This window comes from Cavia porcellus, unplaced genomic scaffold (assembly GCF_034190915.1).
Source record: "Cavia porcellus strain 051 isolate PalLab524CR breed Dunkin Hartley unplaced genomic scaffold, mCavPor4.1 scaffold_33, whole genome shotgun sequence".
NCBI classification, from domain to species: domain Eukaryota; kingdom Metazoa; phylum Chordata; class Mammalia; order Rodentia; family Caviidae; genus Cavia; species Cavia porcellus.
This window is the reverse complement of record NW_026947516.1, coordinates 6,985,359-7,007,914: the sequence shown is the minus strand read 5'-3', so window position 1 is coordinate 7,007,914 and position 22,556 is coordinate 6,985,359. Positions and strand designations below refer to the sequence as shown.

Here is a 22,556-nt window from a genome sequence, read left to right as displayed (position 1 = left end):
CTGTAAATCAATCATTAAAGAGAAGAAAGGATTAGTGGATTTCTTAAAAATTGGCCTTGTATCCTGTTTCTCTTCCATTAAGCAGCTCACAATCAGATTTATGAACGAGATTTCATTGTTTAAAACTCTGCAGTGTTGAGATTCTTTCTTGAGCAGGAATGTGTTAAACCCCTATTTGATTACTGTTCAAAGCCACTAGACTGTGTAATAATTAACAAATATTTTCTCCATCCATAGAAACCAGCTCTCACTGTCATCAAATGCTTGATCACTGTCTAAGACAACCGAAAAAGCATTTGAAAAACATAGCTCCCATTAAAGAAAATACCTGCTGAAGGCTATTTTTATCACTTTTGGTTAAACTTCCTGGAATTTAGAGCTGCTTCTCTCTGTGAGAATTAAAAGCAAATTAAATTCCCCTATCTTGCCACTTAATTGAAATCATAAGGCCAGTTTCCTTTGTATGCCTGCTCGTGAATTAGGGGTGAGCACAGGCCTCCTTGCTCACGGTCTCAAAAACAGGGTCTCAGTTCTGTTCTCACAATCATCGGAGGCGCAAATATCCTTTGCTTAAAAGAAACAGGGCTTTATTCCAGAGTAAAACAAGATATTTTATTTATGTTACCCCAAATAAACCTTTTCCATACCCTCAGAGCCCTGATATTCAAAGAGTTAATTGTAAAAGAAAAGTGTTAACCTTTTTTTCCCAGACAAAGCCTCATCCCCACTCATTTTGCCACCCCCTCTTGGCCTCTTGATGAGGAACACAGCCTTGTGACTACTTAATTACCTCTATTTTTCCTGGTGCTGTTAGCAGGACAGAAGCAACCAAGGATCCTGCAGAGGCCCCTGCAAAAGCCTGGACATTTTTCAGGAGTTTCTTGCCTTGCCTACACAAGGCAGCTGCCGCCCCCAAGTGGTAAATGCCCAGAAACCCACAGGCTGCGAAGGACAGGTTGATGGGCTTCATTCTCGCTGAGGAATTGGCAAAGCTACAAAAAAAAAAAAAAAAAAAAACAAAACAAGAATGCCTTAAATTGCTATCTCTCATCCCCACATGCTGTGTAGTCTTATACCAATCGCCATCCCAGTGCTTCTTTTAATAAATAGTGCGCTATCTTAAGGGCGGTGGTTTCCACTGATTCTAATTAAATCCAGGAAATGTTCAAAGAAATACCGTCTTTTCCCTGCTCACCTTAACCCCTAACATGGCCTCATTCATTAAATAGTAATATAAGAACATTCCATAGCTGTTAAGCACATAGACTACATTTAATTATGCGATCTAACATTTAATTACTTGGCGAGAAACATATATACAATCCAGTAGTTACTTTTTTTTTTTTTTTTTCTTGACCTTTTTGGGACTTTTTGCAGGAAGTGGTTGCTATCGAGCTGAAGAGGAAAAATTACTAGAAATCGCACTGAATTCCTAAGGAATAACCCATCTCAAAAACAGGTGCTCTGCCTCATTTTCTTCCAATAGAAGCACGCCCGCAAGCAACAATCCCATAAGCTATTATTACTCAACAATACAGCATGTTTCACTGCCCAGTACCTCAAGAGAAATCCAAAATCCTGACTGGTGAAAGCAAAGGCAGGCTTCAAGATTCGCCCTTTCACCACTACATAGCTGCAACACATCTAAATATAAAAACACTGTACATATTTCCCATCATCTGAGCACACATGAATTAAATCAATGCTGCCAAAAGGCAGCCCGCTCTGAGGTCCTGTGGGTTTGTTTGGGGCTCAAGGTTCCTTATCCAGGGACGCTGAGTTGAGGTAAATGCAGGGAGAGCTCAGGACAATTTAGGCACTGCTGATTGCTAAGGTTTACGCCAGCCAGCACGGGGTGCAGCCGGCTGCAGGATAAGCAGGGAGGTTTATATTGCATTTTTGCAAGAAGGAGGGGAAAAGGGATTTGGGGAATTATTTTCCAGGTGGTCAGGCCATGGTGGCCTCCAGAGCACAGCCCACCCTGAATCGTCCTCCCACGCCTCATCCTACCCATACTCAGAAACTTCCGTGTTGATAGCCCCACCCCCAACCCTAACCAGAAGAGGGGGCAGGGATGTCACTCAAAATGGATTAACCTATCAGAGCCAGAAGTTGCTCTCTCTGCCCGCCCAAGAAGGTCCCGCTTACTCTCCTGTCCCACCTTCTTTGTGACGTCATCGAATCCTCGCCTTGCTTAGCACGGCCCCGCCTCTTGTATTTAAATACGGCGCTCAACATGGCGGTACCTATTTGGTCCGTCGGTCGCTGTTTTCTAGCGCAGGCCCTGGAAAAGACTGTTTCTTCAAGAGCCACGCTGTTTGGCTAACCACAGCTGCGTTTTAATCCCTGAAGCCCTTTCATCGCGGAGTGCGTGTGGGCTATCGCCTGAAAACCAGCTGACCTTTAACGACCCTCACCACCTCTGCTCCGGAAGTGCTTGCTGGTCCCAGGTCTGTATCCTGGAAGTGGTTCTCCTCCCTTCCCGCCCTCTTGCCCTTGGGGAAAGTGCTGGTGAAGTTTAGGGCGGAGTCCTGGGGCTACGTTGAGGCGCGGCATTGTTTTGTTTTGTTCCCTAAGAATTGTTTTTTGTTTTTTTTTTGTTTTTTTTGGAAATGCTATACAGTGAAGTTGGGCAATTTACACATTATTTGTAGTTTTTAGGCACTGTGACCTTGGGCAAGTGTGTAATCTGTTTCCTGGGTAGCTTATCTGCAAAATGGAACAATACAGTACTATTCATCGCTAAATTGTAAAGCCGAGGCTACCTTGAGGGCCCCCATAGAGAGTTCAGGCTCCCCCTAATGTCATCATTGAATGTGTGGTCCAGACTTGGAAGAACTCTGCAAGCCAGCATCCCTTTCCAGAATTAAAGGCGCCTGACAATTCTTTTTCCAATCTCCCTCTCTTGTGAAGTTACTTCAAGTTTGTGATTGAAAGCCCACCAGGTACCCTTTTAATTACTCATTGTGGTATAGTTAGGTACAGTTCTTTATTTCCATCAAAATTTAGTGAAAGGAAAGCAAAGTAAATATCAAGAACTATAGAACGACAAACTAGTTCTTTGGCTTTCTGCTGTCCTCTGTGTGGTTGAGTGCAATGAGAATAATAACTTCCAGAAAGCTTAAAAGATGAATTCCATACTCAAATGAGAAATCTGCCATTTTAACACTAGCCTTGAGTATTGCTGTGCTCTTCAAAGCTTGTGAAACACTGGTCTACTCCTGCAGTATGCTGTACTCTGAATGTTTATATTCCTCGAAAACTCATAGGATGAAAACTTAACATCCAGTGTGATAGTGTTGGGAGGAGGGGCTTTGGGCAGCAGGTAAGAAATGAGGATGAACCTTTCATGAATGAGATTGGTGCTTTTAGAACAGGGACTCCCAAAAGCTCTCTTTCTGCTATGTACACATACAGTTAACCTTCTCAGTAGCAACATGCAAACTGGAAGAAACCTCATCTAGGTCTTCCTGCCTTCCTGCATTTCTGTTGTTTATGGAACACTCAATCTGTGGTACTTTGTTACAGCAACCTGAATTGGCTAAGAAAGCAGTCTGGTTTAATGAAATGTAGTGGTAACAAAAGTTTGAGACTAAAAAGCGCAGACTTCTGGGATGGCATTGACTGAGCATGTAACTCCTACATTTGGACCCTGGTCACCAGGTTGGTTCCGCAAAAATGAAAACTTGATCACAGTGCAACTGGGAGAACACTACAACTTTCAAATTCTTGGCTTCAGGCGTAATGAAGGCATTACTTTTTTTTTTTTTTTCTTTGACCGGGATCAAACTCACAACCTCATGCTTGCCAGGCTGGCTCTTATGCTGCTGAGCTAAATTCCCAGCTCCAAGGCATGACTTCTTTTTATACCTACTTGCTGGTGTGAGCCCTCTGCCATGTGTAAGTCACATTGGGGCACCCACTGCTTCATAATGTATCTCTAAAAGTGTAGAACTCGCTTCCTCCTTTCTTTAATCCCAAATCATATTTCAACGCAACTAGTTAAAAATTCTGCTCCCGCATATAAGAATGAACATCATATTCATCCATATTTTTCTTTGTCTTCTCAGGGGCAAGGCTGGAGGCTTGGCGACTATCATGCAGTCAGTATTTGCTTTGGATCTTGGAAGTTAAGTCAATTACCATTGTGGTCGGAGTATATGGTACTGTACCTGCACCTTAAAAACATTTCTTATGTAATTAATTTGCTGATTTTTGTTTTCTTATTTTCCTTATTTAGTCTTGAACTGCTTTATTTGCTTAGCTAATTTTAATTATTAAGCATCTGCTATGCTTGTTCAGAGCATGCATGGTTGATAGGAATGGAGCCCTCATCAGGGACACAGAGTCCAGTGAGCTGACAGACATAATGAGTAATGATAGAAGTATTATCACGAGTTATTGTAAAGCCATACCTGGATGTTTTTTGGATGTGCGCACAGAGCTGGACAGTAAGTAACCTTTAGCTGGGAGGCACATAATAGTACCCACCACTTACTTACACAAAGTGTTGTACCCTAATGGTTGTATTTTCTGGGCTAGGTTCCCTTCCACAAGATTTTATCTTATATAACAATTCCCTCCTTATCTCTGGTTTCTCTTCCACAGTACAGTTGCCTGAGGTCAGTGGTGGTGTGCAATGACTGGGAACTTCTAATAAGCAGTTCATATATTTCAAATTCCTTGTTTTGCCAAGTAGCATGATGAAATCTCATGACATTCTGCATCCTCCCACTCATGTGTGAAATCACCCTTTTGCCTGGAATATTTATCCCCAATTCCCATCTGTCATTATTTGGAATCCTCTCAGTTATCAGATGGACTACTGGTTTTGCAGTTCTTGTGTTCAGGTATTCCCTGTTTTATTTGATGAATCACACCAAAGATAAACTGTAGAAGGACAGATAACTCTCCTTCTGTGTGGTCATGCTCCAGGGCTGCTAGAAAAAATCATAGTGCAGTGGTTCCTTGGTTCCTGAACTTAATTTGTTCCATAGTGTTTAAAAAGATGCCATATCTGTGTTTGTGCAAGAAAGATGGCCATGGTTGTGTTTGTCACTCGATATTGTGTTTGCAAACAGAAACAAAATTTTGCCAAACACTTTGGTTTGCAAACCTGTTGTTGGCAAACAAAAGCATTCATGAAACGAGGTGCCACTGTGTATATGCAGTTCAGTACTGTCCATGGCCATCCACTGGAATTCTTAGAATCTATTTCCCATGACAGAGGAGAACTGCTATATTCCTGCAGGGAACTAGAAAGTACATATACCAGGGTTGCTTTCCCACACCTCTCCTCCAAGCATAAGACTTTGTATCAGAATCTTTGAGTCTAAGCTCTCCTTCTAGTTGGATCTCCATATTGTGAAATTGCATTTTTGGTCTTTACATCTTAACCTGCATTCATACTTCTGCTAGGCATGCCACCATTCCCTGTTTGCCCCCATATCCTTCTTCCTACTTGTTAACTCCTTCTCTCTATTGCTTCCTCCTGAAATCTTGGGTACTGACCCTGGTGAACTGGACAGCTTGGATGTTCCCCTTTAATTTTGAAGGAATGTGGCCACAGTGTTGGAGTACATAGTGCTGGCCTTTCTGTGGTGTACTGAGGTATGAGCTCGTATTCCTGTATGCTATGGTCCTAAGTTAAGCATCATCTTGGTTTGGCATGGAGAAAAGAACTTTTGCAGTCATGGGGTAGAATTCTACTTCTAAAGCTAGAGGGGGAGGGGAACGGAGAGGGAGAGAGAGAGGAGACAGAGGGAGACCAAGACCCTTGCCACCATGAGTTGGCCATTAGTGAAAGCTGCCACACAGAGGGAGCCATCATGAAAAGAATAAGACAACATAGTGGGATTGAGATCTGGGAATGGGGAGGACAGAAAGAAGGACAGGCCCAGGTGTCATGGCAGCCATTGAGTCTGAGGATGCAAAATAGAGTTGGCTGAGATTTGTTTTTTTCTGAATTTTCTATTGTTGTATTAGAATTCCTTAATTATAGCCCTTACAGTGGATGCTTTAGAATAGATAGAGCAGTTAAGCTTTCAAAGTTTCATAGTTAAAACCATGGATTTTATATACACAATAGGTTCAGATCCTTGGTGGTGAGAATGGGGGACAGTTACAAAATATATTACAGACCCTTCAATTTAAAAAAAAATTCCATTTACAGAAAATCTGTGTTCTCTGCCCTATTTAGTTAGTTTGAAGACACTGTACTGTTCTAAGGACTGTTTCGTGTCCACAGAAATCAGAGTACTGCTGTCTTTTGGTTTTCTACCGGTGAGATGGAAATAATAATACCAATGTCAAATACATAATATTGTTGGGTGTTAGACAAATGGACAGCTTTAGTGCCTTCTGCTTTATCCAGTGTGCCAAAATATTCTGTGTTCATCCAGTGTGCCAAAATATTCTGTGTTAACCCAGTGTACACAATCCAATCATTATGTGTATTCTTATTAAAAATATCCTAACTGCTAAATAAAATATTAATATTATTTAATCATCTCAGTTCAGAGAAAACAAAATTAGGAATTTGTCTCTTGCTATCAATGGGAGATCGATTCCAGACCACCTGTGAGTGTGAAAGTCCAATATAGTAGGTCAGTTGACAGAGTAGACTGTTGGTATCTGTGTGTCCACGTGCAAGGATCCAACCAACCATGGATTGAAATTAAAAAAAAATTTTGGTCAGATTGAACAGGTATGAACTTTTTCTGGTCTTTATTTCCAAACTAGTATAGTATAACACTATTCATGTAGCCTTTAGATTGTGTTAGGTATTGTAAGTCACCTAGAACTAATTTAAAGTATACAGAGGGTGTATTCATAGATTACATAAGGAGCCACACCACCTCTTATTTAAGGCACTTGAATGTGTACCCACCTTGGTGTCATTGGGGATCCTGGAGGTCCAGTTGTTGGTGTTGGGTACTAAGATGACTTTATTTTTCTTGGAAAAGCTCTTGCTTTTCTTATCCCTGTCTATTGATTAGGATCACACAGTTACAGCTCTTAAATTACATATTGCCGGTCCTGTACACCTTCTTCTTAGGTAACCATTACAACAGTGATGACATGTTCAAACACACAACAGATAAGAATTTAGAATTTTAGTAATTTCCTCACCTCTATGTACAGGCAAGGAGAAGAAAGTGTGGGTCTCATGATGTTAACTGGGGTAAAAAAGACACATGAGCACATCACGTTGTCTCTCATATATGAAAAGCCCAGAGTACAAATTAATAAAAGATAATAAGGAATGCAGAGAGAAATCTTTTGCAAATGTAAAGAGGACCAAGACGTGGAAGGAGGTGGAGAGGGGAGGGGTTTTAAAATGACTTAAGATATGTACATGCAGTGATGCCCCCGATGAATATAATCATTTTGTACTTCAAAGATGTACTAATAAACATTAAAATTTTAAAAAAGAAGTGCTGGTTTCCCCAACTGCAAAGCCTGTGTGCAGTTCTACCTTCCTTACAAACTTTCAAAAATAAATCAGTGAAATAATGTGTCTCTTATGTGTGTTAAGCATTGTGTCATTTAACTACTTTAAGTAGGATTCTATTTCTTTCCCTGGGCAGAATCTGTAATTGATGTTCATATCTGGACATTTATAATTTTAAGAAAAATGATGAGAGCTTGATAAATATGATGTGTGAATTTATTTCCTTCTAACATTTAAAAACTTGTTTGGGTCTTGAAAAGAAAAAAAAAAAGAAAGAAAACCTAGAAATTAATTACATCTAGCCTTCCCCTTTGATCAATTACCACAACAACTCTTTTTGATTAGTCCTTTTCCTGGAAGCTATGTCATAAAGCAGGTTATTGTAAAAGTGTGATTTCCACTAGTCACAATGTTAAAAAGGGATCTTGTTATTGACCAAGGTCTCAAGCTCAAGTAAATCATGAATGTCGTCATTAGTCTTCATTATTCTTTATGTTTTTATGCTCATCCATTTAATAAACTTCACTGAGTGTCTCATATATGAAAATGATTTTCATAGGCCTTAGAAAATATATGAGGCAAAAATCAATCAATCAGTGAATCAATCAAACAAAGTCTGGAAGATAAACTCTGCTTATAGTCTGTTGTCTTTTTGCTTGAATATCCTTTCATGGTTTTGTATCATTAAACCGTATTTATTCTTGAAGACCTAAATCAGACTCTGCTTTTGGAATGCATTTATCCACTTGGTGTATTAAATGTTCTCTGATCTTTATGGTCATGCGTATACCATCTACCACCTTTTATTTCAGTTAAGAGATGTTTTTGCCACTACTCTTTAGGTTCAATTCATTTGGAGCAGGGACCATGTCTTGTGTTGCTTGTTTTTTCTAGCACCTGGAAATTAGGTAAAGCATAGTAAATGCGTGCTATCGTTGGGAGTCCCTAAATGTCATGTTTCACCATTGAATAATCTGCGCCAAGTATGATAATTGCAGAAATGGCTAGGTCATGCGCCCAGTGAAGCTGCTGATTTTTCTGCTGCTTCCGTATTTTTTTTCCTCTGGCTTTCATTCTTTAGGTAGGAGGACATCACCGTGAGGGTGCTGGCACCCCCATCCCGTCTTCCTAGCCTATTGGTACAAAACTCCTTTTCTTCTGTTTGCCTCTAAAATATAGAAAAAGACGCCTTATGTTAGCTTTGCATGATGGTAACAAAATACCTGAACCAGTCACTTTATGAAGTAGAGAAGTTTATATTGGCGTGTGGTTTTGGAGGCTCCGGTCAATGGTTGGTTAGCCCCATTGCTTCTGAGGCTGTGATCAGTACAGAGAGGTGGAGAACACAGCAAACTGTGATAGGATGATGATTGGAGTCCATGACAGAATGCTCCCGGGCCGTGTACACAGTGAGTAGATCTGAGAAGCGCTGAATGCGGAGAACTTCCCAGAAAAAGATCTGACATTGGAATCAACATCTCTACTACAGTATTAGATAGATATATACTGAGACAAGGGACAGCAGGTATCCAGCTATATTCTATCAAACGTGCCAAGTTGCTTTAGATGTACAAAACTGTGTTTTGTATATTAAGTAAGTATATATTCCTCCAAGCAAATAGGATTCAAACTATGATGTTTGGTGCATTGAAAAGTTAGCTCCAAAAGTAAATGTGTTCAGATGGAGAGTACGTATTCTCTGGCATGAATGTTGTCCAGCATTGACTTGTCAGTAGTGTTGTTGGACTTCTTTGAATTTTTATGGGCTGCTTTGGATGTGCAAGGTGGGATAAGAATCTTGCTGAGCAAGTCAGTATAAATGGATGGGGAAATTCTTATCGGAAGCTGTGGTATTGAGAACCTTGGGGAGGATCTTATCTTACACATTGAGCTCAAGAAGGAGATGGTAGGTAAGATGTTTGCTTTACCCAGCAGTGGCAAGAATGATAATGTTCTCCTACTAAAAGCTTGTTACAGAGGAGGTGGTAATCCCAGAATTCACTCATTTTCTTTTGCAAAGCATCCCATCAGAAAGCATTGGGAAAAAAATATACTTACCATTTAATGAATGTCCACGTGTGTACTGTGTTTTATTTTAAAATCATAAATATACTATTCACACAAACCTTTAAAAGCATTTCTCACTTCTTCACTTAATTTCCAGCAGAAAATAAAAATCCATCTTTAGATGCAGCGTCTATATGGAAAACTACAAAAAGAACAGATAAAAGCAGGGAAGAGGTATGAAATTGAAATCACAATGAAATTTTGAAAGGACTGGGGCTGACATATAAAAGATTACTGCGATGTCCAGATTTTTGATTATGACTTGAATTCTTAAAAAATAGTAAAGTAAGGGGCTATTGTAATATGATAGTGCTATGGGACGATCTGTTGAATCAGAGACTAATTTCATCTTTTTATAAGAAAAAAAAATCCAGGTTTGATGAACTGTCATAGATTTCGGTAGGCAGATAAATTTAAAATGGTGCAAATCCATAATTCACTCCCTGTAAATGAAAAAAGATAACAAGTTCAAAGTCATTCCAGCAGTAGTCTTTAAATGGGAAAGCTGCTTTCCAAGTACCCTTGCCTAACATTATCTTTGCAATTCTAAATTCTGAGAAGGAAGCAATATTGTTAATCACCATGCTTCCTTTGTAGAACCCCCTGACACACAATTTGAGAGAGTGTGATTGCGTTCTTAGCGTGCTTTGGAAGTGCTGTGTTAAGAAAGTGAACTTTGAATAGCCACATAGAATATTCAGATCTCACTTAAAGGCCAGTCATGTACCTTAAGTTCAGGGTTCCTCAAAAGCTGTCATCCTGAAATTTAGATTTCTTCTGTGTTCATGTATATATACTCCAAATTATTATTATTATTATTATTATTATTATTATTATTATTATTATTGTTTGTACTGGGGATCAAACTCACAATCTCATGCCTCTCAGGCAGGCTCTTATACCACTGAGCTAAATCTCTGGCCCTTCATTCCAGATTACTTAGCTTGATGCCCCTGATGACCACATTTTTACAGTGTTATCATGGAAATAATTCAGATATGGTAGGATTTGAAATATTCATGGGGTAGCTCTGAAGGGGAACATGGCTTCGTTTCCCTGTCCTATGGATATAAAAGGTAAAGTTTGTGTGCCTCGTGTTAGAAAAGAAACTGAAAGAACGTTTTTCTTCCTTGTTGAAGAGCGGTGCCTTCTGTCAGTCTAGGCAAGCACACTGATTCAGTGACCCCAGTTTTACTTCTCGTCCCCCCAGACTGTATTTTCATCACCTGTTGACTACCTCAGTTCACTAATTTAATTCATCCCACACTTCTGGGGAAGACGACTGCGGTCGCATTGATCACCCAATGTGGAGTCCCCAACAGAAGCAAAATTCTGTGCCCTGCTTCTGTTTGCAATCAGAATTGTTCCATAGCAGAAGCATTCATGAGCTGAGGCATCGCTGTCCTGTAATCATTGGTCATTTCCATCATCTGTGTACTTTCCCTGACCTTTGGCTCATGCTATATTGTTTTCTTTTTTACATTTTTCTGTAGAATGGCAAGTTACTGCGATGCCCTTTACCGTGCAGAACCTTTATGTATGCACTCTTTATTTGCTTTCTATTTTATGTTGGCTGGAGTACAGAAGTAATGTTGCCTTTGTTTGGGTTTGTTATTTGTTTATTTATGTGTTTTGCCAGGTACCAGGAATCAGATTCAGGACCTTGCCCTTACTAGGCAGGCGCTGCAATGCTGAACTATATCACTAGCCCCTGTGTTTATTTATTTATCTTAGACTCGTGTGGTGCTTCTTTTCACCCCACTCCAATAACATTCGTTTCATGATCCTGTGAATCCCGAGAGGTCAACACATTGCCCTTCCCATTCTGAGGATGGCTGAAGGCACCGCGGAGGGACTCACCAGGTCACTTTCCATGGATTGCATTGTTGATGGGCAGCAGAACGAGGAGTCACTTCTTGTCACAGACTCACTTCTGGGCTGCCTTCCAAGCACCAAGGTGAAAGAATAGAAGCCATGATTTTCATGAAGACAGTGCTGTGAGGTTAAGGGAGAACTGGTGCTCGCCAGCTGCCAGGGCCTTACACCTGCATACTTCCTTTCAGAAGCTCCTCAGTCTTTAGCTCGAGAGAGTCAAGCATGAGGTCTCTTCCCTTGCTCCAGCAAGGTGCCAACTTTCCTACCCACAGTGTTGGTGCAGCCTCTCTGCCCGTGGTCTTCATGTCAGCCTGTGGGGTGGTGTCAGAACCGTTCATTGCATTGCCTGTGGGTGGACAGAGGGAATGGAGGATACAGCTGGACCAACTCTGGGTTAGTGATGGCGGAAGGCACATCGCACCCTCTAGCATCACTGAGAAATGGGTGCAGCAGTGAGGGATACTTGGCAGAAGACCAGTGTGCTACTTCCTCCACTGAGGGCCGTGTCGTCCTCCTGTTGGCACAGGCTACATGGTAAATGCTTGCTGGCTTTCTCAGACTTGGTTTGGGAAGCAGTGATGTTCTCGGACAGTGCTGCTTGACTTAGGTCTCAAGAGTGCCTTGTTCTACTGAAGGCTTAGCTCTCAGTTCAGTGATATGAACAGGCAATAGATCTACTCCCAGTGAGAACACTTTAGATCACTGGAGTATCTTTTTGCAGGTGATTATGGAACTGTGGTCCCATATTCTTTTTTAATTCCCTGCATGAAATAAGTGATTTTGTTCCTCCTTTCCCCATGTGCTACCCCCATAATGTATTGCCTGGTCACAGAGCTAAATAGTGGAAACAATCCATCATAGGCTGGAATCTCCAAAATACTGGGCCAAAATAAACCTTTTATTTTTATAAGGTGATTGCCTCATGTGTTTTGTTACAGTGACAGAGAGCTGATGGGTGTAAATGTTTTGCAATTTGACTGCTTTTTATTAGTCTAGAAAGGAGTCCAGGCACCAATATGATTACTAGGGAAGGGAAGGAAAGCCTTCCAGGTGGATATGATAAATAGCCAGGGGTGAGAGTCACCATTCTTAGAGAAATTCTGCAGTCAGCCAGCTTGGGAGTAGGGCCATACTGCAGGTTTGGAAGAGGCTACACAGAGAAGCTGAGCTACAGGAAGCTTCAACCTGGTCATCTAGAGATGGAGAAGGGTCTTTCCTGCTCATGGAGATAGGTTCATATTGTGTGTACTACAATTGTAAGACACAAGTAAAAAGAATCATTAGAAAGTTCAAGATGGCATCCGTAGAGCAATAGTATGGAATCTTTGTTGGCTTATCTGTTTATGAATTGCAATGCTGGGCATTGAACTGGGACCTCACAAGTGCTAGACAATTGCCCAGCCATTGATCAACATCCCCAGCCCTTTACAGAATCCTTTTGAGATCAGAACCCACTTCTGTTGCATAAGTTATATGATGGTGAAGCTGCCCTCCTCTGGAAGACCCTGCCCTATTTACGGGTAAGATCTCACAGAAAATGGAGAGAAAACCTTTTGGCTCTGCTCGAAATGGAACTGCCTTGTTTGTTGGATATTACTTATAAAATGAAAAAAATTCAAAGCCATTAACTACTTTTTATATTTCTGTGATCCATTGTCATACTTAAGACTGGTCTGATTGCTAAGAGAAAAAGCAAAAATTCTTGATTGTGGATTAAAAAATTACTAGAATATACTTGGTAAGGATAGATTTTGAGAGTTCTCACCATAAAAACTGAGAAGTATGTGAATTAATGCATTTCCGTTAGCTCATTTTAGATGTAAGGTATATATACCTGATACATGTTTATCAGCTATATATATCTTGATCTACCTGATAAATAGATTCAGTTTTTATTTGTTAATTTAAGAAGAATTTTAGGAGCGGAGCCTAGGAATTGGCATCAGGAAGCAGAAAGACTCCAGAAACCATGCTTGCTCTTGGACGCCCAGGGGTTTATGGATTCTCACAGAGCATCTTTCCTGCCTGTGTTAATGTGCACATCATGACCAAGTGTTCTAGCCCTCACCCTGGGAGTTTGTATGGCCTCAGTCTGGGCATCCGCCACAGTCATGTGGCTTTGTCTCGTTTCTCCCAGTCCTTGTCTCTAGTGCACAGATGGTGATGGGACAGACGTCGTACTTGATCCAGGAATGGATGGTGAATGGTGAGAGGCAAAGCTTGGAAGCTCATGGATCAGCCAGTGTTGCTCAGCCTTCCTGATGTGCTCTCTGTATTAAATTTCCTGAGTGTAAGGAAATTATTCTAACAGAAAAATCATCCCTACTTCTGTCATGCTTTAGACCTAGAATGTCCCCCAAAAGCCCCATGTGGTCAGCAGTGGGAATTAGGGAAGGTGGTTGGATTATGGGGCGCGGGGTACTCATTTAATTGACTGATCAAACATGCATATATGAAATACTTCTGAATGGATTAATACTGATGAATTCATAGCGGAACATACTTTTGGGAAGTAGAGCCTAATGGAGAAGAGGCGGTCAGCAGCCCATGGCCTGGAAAACTATAGCTTCTTCCCTGGGTTCACCATTCACTTCCTGCTTCCTGGCCACCTCGGGTTGAGCTTCTGTCCTCCATTCAGGCCCTTGCACCATACTCCTCTGCCATGCTGTTGTAGCCTTGGAGCCAGTGGACCATGGATTAAAACCCTGAACCAAACTAAACTTCTCCTTTGAGTTGCAGGTGTTGGATATTGTGTCTCAGCAATGGGAAAGTAATGAAGGCAAGTCATACATAAATTTTATCTAGTAAATAAATCACTTATATCTGTATTTTTTAAAGAGCAGAATATATTTATTGAGAGAGAGAAAGCTCTGTCTTTTCCAGGGACTTTTATAGAGTAAAACCATGAGGTGAGGCAGATACAAAACAAAAGCAGATTCTCACTTTTCCATCCAGTGATCTCAGTGGAATCCTCCAAGTGATGGAGGGAAGTGAAACTCCCAAACTATTACGTCCGGTACGAGTTCTTGTTCTCTAAGATTGAAGAATGAATTTTAGGAACAACAGAGGTTAAGAGCAGAATATATTTATTGAAAGAAAGGAAGCTTCTGTCTGAGAGACAGAAGGGGTCCCAAGCGGGTTGCCCTGTATCTGTATTTTCTATTTGAATGTAAATAGAGACACAAACTTGTATCTATATATGTGGATAGCCTTTTATCTTAATTTGTGGATTATAATTGTACACTTCTTCTCTGCATAGTCCATAAAGTTTCTTTTTGAAATTGGATGGACACAGGTGATCAGCACCACACTGTAGATAAAAGGTAGATACTAACCAGGTAGCAGTTATAGGGCACACTATCTTAACATTTTTGCCTGTCACATGACCTTAAACACCTTAACGGCCACTATAAATACTGTAGGGTAGGTAAAGACGTTAAAGTCAACAATAATCTAGATGCTTTCCTGAGATGGTCTGGACAGTCAGAAAGCAGAGCCAGTTAAGAACGGCAGCTTGACATCAGAGCTTAGAGCAGCACTCTGACTGCTTTGCCAGAAAATAAGAATCACAAGCTGGTTTCATGATGTACTCTGTTGAGAAACTACTATCGTTATCTTTATGACCCTGCCTTCCCCCTGGTTATTCAATGATTGCTGTCAAAGAGTTGACAAAACTTCTGATCCTTGATTTTCTTTTTTTCTTTCTTTTTTTTTTTTTTTTTTTTTTTTTTTTTTTTTTTTAAGGAATTTCAATTATGGTAGTAGTTGCAATTAGGGTGGCAGAGGATCAGAAATGTTTGCCCTTAGTTAATGAATGACTTTCAGAATAGTGGTAATGTATCCTCCAAGATTACATGCATAATTCTGCAAAAAATGACAGATGCATCTGACCTGTGTGCAAAAATGGATTTCTCAGGGTCTTGGTGATGTTTGTGGTTTTCCATAGCTGTTACCAGCCTGCCCCCTGCTGGAGTAAGAACTGGACAAAACCGATCTACTAATCCCAAGCAAAATTCCCTTGGCTTGAAAGAAGTGAAGAGGTTCTGATTGTAAAATGGCCTTACTCCTAACAAGCTATCAGCTGCCTCTTTCCCATCTGGATTTAACCCTTAGTGGAATATTACCAGGAGAAATCAGAACTTTCAGATGAAGTTTCTTCCTGTGTTATATCAGAAGGGCAGCAAGTGAATCATGACTGAAATTACAGTACGAGTTGTTTACATATTTGAAGAATACCTTGGTTTCTTGTGGTCTCCTCAACCATCTCATGTACTTTACTTCTAATATGTGGGACGCTTATTGATTTCAAAGATACTTTACATGTATTTGATTCTGTACAGAAGAAAAATCAAATGGTTCTGGTACATAGCTACTTGTTTACATGTTTTAATTTTAATTTAAGATGGTTATTTTCCAGGTAGCCCATTCCTTTATTAGGTCTATTTGGTGTACTCATCTTTTTTTATACTGAATGAAGTTAAATTTTAATAAGGACTGCAACTCATTGCCTAGTTTGAATTATTATACATTTAATGAGCATAAATCCCTATTTATTAGATATTAAAATTAGTTAATGCTTTATAACCTCTGGGACAGGAAAGTAGACATCATATTTGTATTTGTGTGTGAATACACACACAGACTCAAGGAGGAAAATAACTGATTTCAAAAGGCAAGTGAGCAAGTTCTTTATATTCTGTTGGAATTTGTTACAGTTTCTATATAGCTGTCTGCCCAAAGCTTCATGCGCTAATAGGTGGAGCCTGTAGTAGGTGGAGCCTGTAGGAGCTGACTGGATCATGGCTGTGTGATACTCAGCAGGGGATTAGTCCATGATGAGTTTATAGCAAAATGTGATTTGGGAGCTGTGGCCTGGTTGGAGGAGGTGGATCCTGGGGGCGTGGCCTGGAAGCATCTTTCTCCCTCCCTCTCCCTTAAATCTCTCTCTCTCTGATTCCTGCCTGCCCTGCTGTAGCAGTTTTCTTCCTCTGTGCCTCTCTGTCATGCTGCTCTGCCTTGGGGCCAGCAGACCACAGAGGAAAACCTTTACAAACCGTGCATTTGGTTTCCTTTACGTCTCAGTGATGAGAAAGGAACTAAGATAATTTTTTGTTTGTTTGTTTTGTCTGGCTGTTTTGAGATCATATAGTTCAGCACAGCTGGTCTCCAACTCATGATCCTCCTGCCCCATCTTCCAAAGTGCTGGAGTTGGAAATGTGCGCTATCACCTGTGGCACATTTTTTTAAAATAAAGAAAATGTTTTTCATAAAATTTTAAAAATAAAATAAAATAATATAGATATTAATCTGTACAAATGATATGAGTATGTGCAAATAGGTAAGTGTATTGTGTAGCTTATTATGTAGAAATTCCTACCTCAAATTTTACTGTAAAGGAGTCTATAAAAAGTTACCGGTGTAAGACAAAATCTAATGAAAGAACCACCCATAGGCAGTGACCATATATGAGTAAATGTACCCAAACATATTTTGCTTCTAGGTATCTTTCACCCTGATTTGTATCATTTTAAAAAATAATAGTTCTGGGCATGGTGGTGCATGCCTGTAAACCCAGCACTCAGGAGGTTGAGGCAGGAGGATCCTTGCAAGTTCAAGACCAGCTGGGCTACAAAGTGAGCTCTAGGCCAGCCTGAATTGCAAAGTGAAACCCTGTCTCAAAAAGACACACACACACACAAACACACACACACACACACGTGGTTCTGAATGAAATGAACTGAAGATTATATTAGACATTGAAGGTTGAATATGTATTGGGCTTTTCTGTCACCAAAATATCAGCATCCCACCCACCATTTTTAAAAAGCACACTGTTGGGATTGCAGTCTTAACCCATTTATAAATTATCCTATTGCCAGGGCACAATATTTCAATCCTAGAAATTTTAAGTATATGAATGACAGTGATGTCTACAGAGTGACATATCTTCTGACACACCCATCAGAATTTATGCTCGCAAGCCAATGATTTTCCTCAGTGCAGGTTAAGCGCTCATGAATTGTCTCCCTAATATATTACTGTGTGTCACTGATTCTCTTTATTCAGCCATACGGATGGAGAGGGAACAGGGTTGGGAGGGTGTGTTATAACACCTGGAAAAGATGATACCCTGATGTTACCAAACAGGGAGCTAAACCTTAAGTGGGAGATGGTATAGGAAATAGGAAAACCCATTCAACCCAGTGACTAGGATTGGATCATTTGTGAAAAATATGATTCCTGAGTTGAATTTTGGTCAAAGGGATTTCTGGAGGAAGGTAGAATTGAGGGGTCACATTAATCTGGACTGTATCATAACTCCCCCTGCCAAAAGATGAGATCTCCTTTGGAGTTGCTTTCAGTGGTTTAAGATAGTTTGAGTATCCTACGGAAAGGCAAATGGCTAACGTTTTATGTAGTTTGGATTCTTTCTCCTTAGGCTGGAGTTAAAGAGTCATACTGACCTTTTTTGTAGTTCCAAGGTTTGCAGAAGGGCAGGCATGTAGTAAATGTTCAATAAATGCTTGTCGATGACTGTGTACAAGGGTACTGACAAAGTGATTTATGCATCACTGGAAAATTCTATTTCTGCTCTAAAACCAGCGAGTTCTGTGTGCTGAGACTAATTGGTGCAGCTTGCTAATTGATGATATTGCTTCCAGGAACCCTTCCGCAGTAAGAGGCTTGTTTGAATGAGGGAGGGCAGACTGCCAATCTGGTACTGGTAGCCTGAGTATACCTTGAATATTCAAAGCCAGTACTTTGACAAGGCCTGTTTGCATTTGGGTATAACTATTTACATCAGACAGTTCATTCCATAGTGAGGTAATGGTTTAAAAGTATTCAGTTAGGATGTGAATTGATAATTATGTGTATTCATACAGAAAAAGACTACATTTAAAGGTCACGGTTTAAGATGAATCAGTACGTGTTTTCTGAGGTTCATGTAAAATGGTGTTTCAAACCCAGAATCTACCTCCTTTGCTGTGTGCCTTAGGAAAGTCACTTAACTTCCCAGTGTCTCAATCTATACATTGTGGCTAGTGATTGCTCCTAAATTACAGAAAGTTTATGCGATGGAATGAATGTAAGGAGCAGGACACGATTTGCAATGTGGTAAAAATTGTTTGACCCTTGCTTTGGTTTATTATCCTAAGTTATAACAAAGTTAGCATTAAGGATATTTAGATTGCTGCTACATCTAGTATTTTAACTTTTTATCAGGGACTATTTTTTATTATTGCTAATATAGTAAGTATATAAAAATAAATATTACTAAAAGGAGGCTGAAATTAAATGTCTGATATGAATGGTGGTCATTGAGAACGTCTTCCCCGCAATCCAGATGAAAGATAGATCCTCAAGAAATCCAGTTCCTTGGAACTAAATGCATTTTAAAATTCTGTATCATTTTTCACAGAATTTATAGCTATGGCATTATTGAAATGTTCATGTCTTTGAACTAATGTGGCATAACAAAATTTAATTTGCAAAACAAACAAGAATAAAGTTTGATCTATTATTACTTTTCTTCATAAGCCTTGGATTGTAGGCATCCTGATAAAAATGGTAAGACTAGCCCACCACAGGAGTATAGATAGAATAGAAAATTTTGCCAAAATAGAATTTTGGAGCAAAATATTTCCATGGAATTTTCTTTCTTTCTTTCTTTCTTTCTTTCTTTCTTTCTCTCTTTCTTTCTTCTTCTTCTTCTTCTTCTTCTTCTTCTTCTTCTTCTTCTTCTTCTTCTTCTTCTTCTTCTTCTTCTTCTCCTCCTCCTCCTCCTCCTCCTCCTCCTCCTCCTCCTCTTCCTCCTCTTCCTCCCTCCTCCTTCTCCTCCTCCTTCTTTTCCTCCTCCTTCTCCTTCTCCTTCTTCTCCTCCTCTTCCTCCTCCTCCTCCTCCTTCTTTTTCTTTTATTCTTAGCTAGAGATTGACCCTCGGGCCCTTGCCAAGGTTATTTAACATGGACTTGAGCTTTTTGGCCTGTCACCTTGGCCCCAGCAGCCTGGAGCTGGGAGCCACCCCTGGCAAGGCGTGGAGGGGAGAAAGAGTGACCAGTCAACCAAGGATTGCACCCCAGGTTGGAGAGAGGCCCAGCCTGTCCACAGAAGCTCAGCATAAGGATTGCAGCCAGCACATTGACACATAAGGCAGAAACAGAAGACCCCAGTAATGTTCCCTGGTCTACACATGGGCTGCCTCAACAAGGGTGGCTTCCACTTAAGCGTGGCAGCAGATCCCATGGTCCTGCAGCTAGAGGCTTCCAGCTGTTCATCCTAGGCAGCTGTGCTGGGGCTTGAATATCAGCTGTCTCCTTGCAGCACATGTGCTAAAGGCTTCGTCCGAGGTGGCAGAGTTTGGAAGTAGGAGAACATTTAAGGGGTGATGCGGAGAGGAAGGTGTTCAGGTCATGGGAGGTGTCCTTCCTCTTCCTCTCTTTTGCTTCCTAGGAATGCATGGAGCAATTTTGCTACACCAGACATGACCACCATGATATGCTCGCTGCCCCACCAGACTGCAGAGCACCAGTGTGGACTGAAACTTCTAAAACCGAAGCACAATAAAGCTTTCCTCTGTATCACTGTGGCTTTCTCAGGGGTTTGTGATAGTAATGGAAAGCTGATTAAAAGAAACCAATCCACAGATTGTCTCCTCGGGAGCTTTCTGCAGCATTTCTCATGACATCTGGTGACTCTGGTTTTTAAAACCATTTTATCGTCTTCATAGAGGCTGGTCCTGCGAGGATTGACAGAGTTTAGCATAGCCACATTTCTTGGTGTTGAGTCTGGGGACTCTCCTTTTGAAATATGTCTTATTTGAAGACTTATTGTTGGATTTATTTTATTTGGTAGTGTGTGGGAGGATTAATCAACCTCTTAATCAACCTTGTTTCTTGGAAGGGCCATTTATTCTGCCTTGAAAAGTGCCTTAGTGAATTTGACCTGTTGTAAGAAAATACAAGAATTTGAGTGGCTTATAAACAACAATTTTTTTTTCTTTCTTGTCGTTCTAGAGGTCACAAGTCCACAAAGTTATGGCACAGCAGCTTTGGTGCCTAGTGAGACCCATTTCCTGGCTTACAGATAGCATCCTCTTGTTGGGTTCTCATATAGTAGAAGGGCAAGGAGCTCTCTAGGGTCTCTTTTATAAGGACACTAATCTTATTCTGTATTTTTTTTTTTTTGTCGTTTTTGAGACAGGGTCTTGCTATGCGCTTCGGGCTGGCCTTGAGCTCACTTTGTAGCCCTGGCTGGTCTCGAACTCGCAACGATCCTCCCACTTCAGCCTCCCGAGTGCTGGGATTAAAAGTATTTTCATGAAGTCATCACCTTGCAGAAAACCCCATCTCCTCATACCATACCCTTGGGAGTAACTTATTGGGGGAAGTCAGCCCTTCAGTTCATACCAAACTGAGATGGTTGTTACCAGTTCTGTAGGAATAGCAGTAATTGAAGGAGTAAACAATGGATGGAAAGATGGAGGAGTAATCATAACTCTAATAGTAGTAATTGTGAATATTTATTGGGCATGGTTCTAAATAAACTTTCACTTACAGTCTCATGCACTGCAACCCTGTGAAGTGGTATTAATATTACTTTAGTTTTGGAGATACTGTTAGAGATACTATTACTTGTCCCCATTTATGGAGTTAAATAATGATGGTGGCGAATTTCAAACCCATGGGATATGAAGACCATGCTCCTGCTTTTATCTTCTTACATTTAGAATGGAGACATGGGCTTCCTTATTCCCTTTACTCTTCATGTGTGCTAATTTTGTCATCGTGGTGATGAAATACCCAAGAGAAACAACTGAAAGGAGGGAAGTCTCATTTTGGCTTGTGGTTTTAGGGGCTGTTATGGATTAAGAACTGGTGGTCAACTTAACGCTAGCTGGATTACATCAGCATGGCACTGAGTGAAGATGCTCCACCTGAGGAAAGTTGTCAGGATAAATAGGTAGAGAAGAAGGGCGGTATTGAGGGTTGAGGCATTAATGCATTACTGCATTGCGTTGAGGTATTATGGGTTCTCCTATATGTTGCTATTTGAGCCGTTAGTTCTGGAGAAGCTCTAGTTCTCACATCGAGCATTACTTCCTGGCTCCAGAGGGGAAGATGTGCGCCGCTTGATCTCCAGGATGATCTTGTCACACTGGCTTCCTGGCATGTATCCGACTGTGCTTGTTGGAGGAGGAGCTAGGGGCCTCCGTGTCACTGAGGATGGCTGTGGTGCTTTGAGGATGGCCCTGGTCTTTGTTGTGAGTGTGACTTCTCAGTTCCAGTGTAGAACCCTCATCCCACCAGCACAGCTCCATCACCCCTTTGGCATGGACTTTCTGGCTTCCCCGCTGACCTTTGGGCCTTCCCGGCACAGATCCATAAAGAGACTAGCATGAGTCCTTCTTGTTGGTTCTGGACCTCCAGTTGGACTCGTGGGAGGCATTGTCATGAACTCTGGGTCTTCATCTGGACTCATGTGGGACATTGCTGTGGGATTTAGGCTCTTGACTAAATATTCTATGTCTTTGGTGTTGTGGACAGATTTCTTGCATTTTCCTGTGTTAACTCCCAGTGACCATTATAATAATAATACTATAAACTTCATGTCCTGATCCTAATTGTTCTCTTCACAACCCCTGATTACAACAGGGGCTTAGTCCATGCTTACTTGGCTCTTATGTCTCTGGACCCATGGAGAGACAGAATATCATGGTGGAGAGTATATACTAGAGATAGCAAAATGTCACACTATTCTAAATCCCTTATAATATTGTATCGTTTTTCTTGTCCTCCTCATGAGAAATTTTATAATTGTAATCTCATTGAAACAATCTTGGAATCCTAAAGAGTTAATTCCAATCCACCACCTGCAGTACAACCCATGGTGAGAATAAAGACACTGAGGCATATTCAAAATTACACAGCCAAGAGGACCTGAGTCTAGTCCAGGTGAGGATACAGGGGACAAAGGCTGTGATCCCAGGCATCATTCACATTTACTGAGTCATGGAGAAGGAGTGGCTCTGAGCGAAGGTACAGTGGGAATTATGTGAGTAACATGAGCTGAGCTGACCAAGTGGCAAGAAAGCACCTGTATAATATGCAGGGAGAAGGGTATGCAGAAAGACTTATCTGCATAACTCGATTGAGACAGCATT

General features: G+C 40.8%; 1 protein-coding gene and 1 long non-coding RNA gene across 15 annotated transcripts in view; one reads left to right on the top strand and one right to left on the bottom strand.

Annotated features, from left to right (window-relative positions):
* LOC100732720 (patatin-like phospholipase domain-containing protein 4) overlaps positions 1-2,045 on the bottom strand; it is a 44,856-nt gene extending 42,811 nt beyond the window's left edge. Inside the window, 2 exon segments of the mRNA XM_013144441.3 lie at positions 791-992; positions 1,559-2,045. Of these exon segments, the coding sequence (XP_012999895.1) occupies positions 791-992; positions 1,559-1,644 (288 nt within the window). The 5' untranslated portion in view covers positions 1,645-2,045.
* Positions 2,046-2,204: 159 nt separating this feature from the next.
* The window catches only part of LOC106025929 (uncharacterized), a 228,737-nt gene continuing 208,385 nt past the window's right edge, over positions 2,205-22,556 (top strand). For 6 of the 14 annotated variants that reach the window (XR_010045440.1, XR_010045436.1, XR_010045439.1 and 3 more), the window contains exons 1-2: positions 2,205-2,450; positions 4,071-4,163. This is a non-coding gene — a long non-coding RNA (uncharacterized LOC106025929). The remainder of the gene's footprint in view (positions 2,451-4,070; positions 4,164-22,556) is intronic. The other 8 variants (XR_010045443.1, XR_010045441.1, XR_010045448.1 and 5 more) reach the window with 3 other exon arrangements.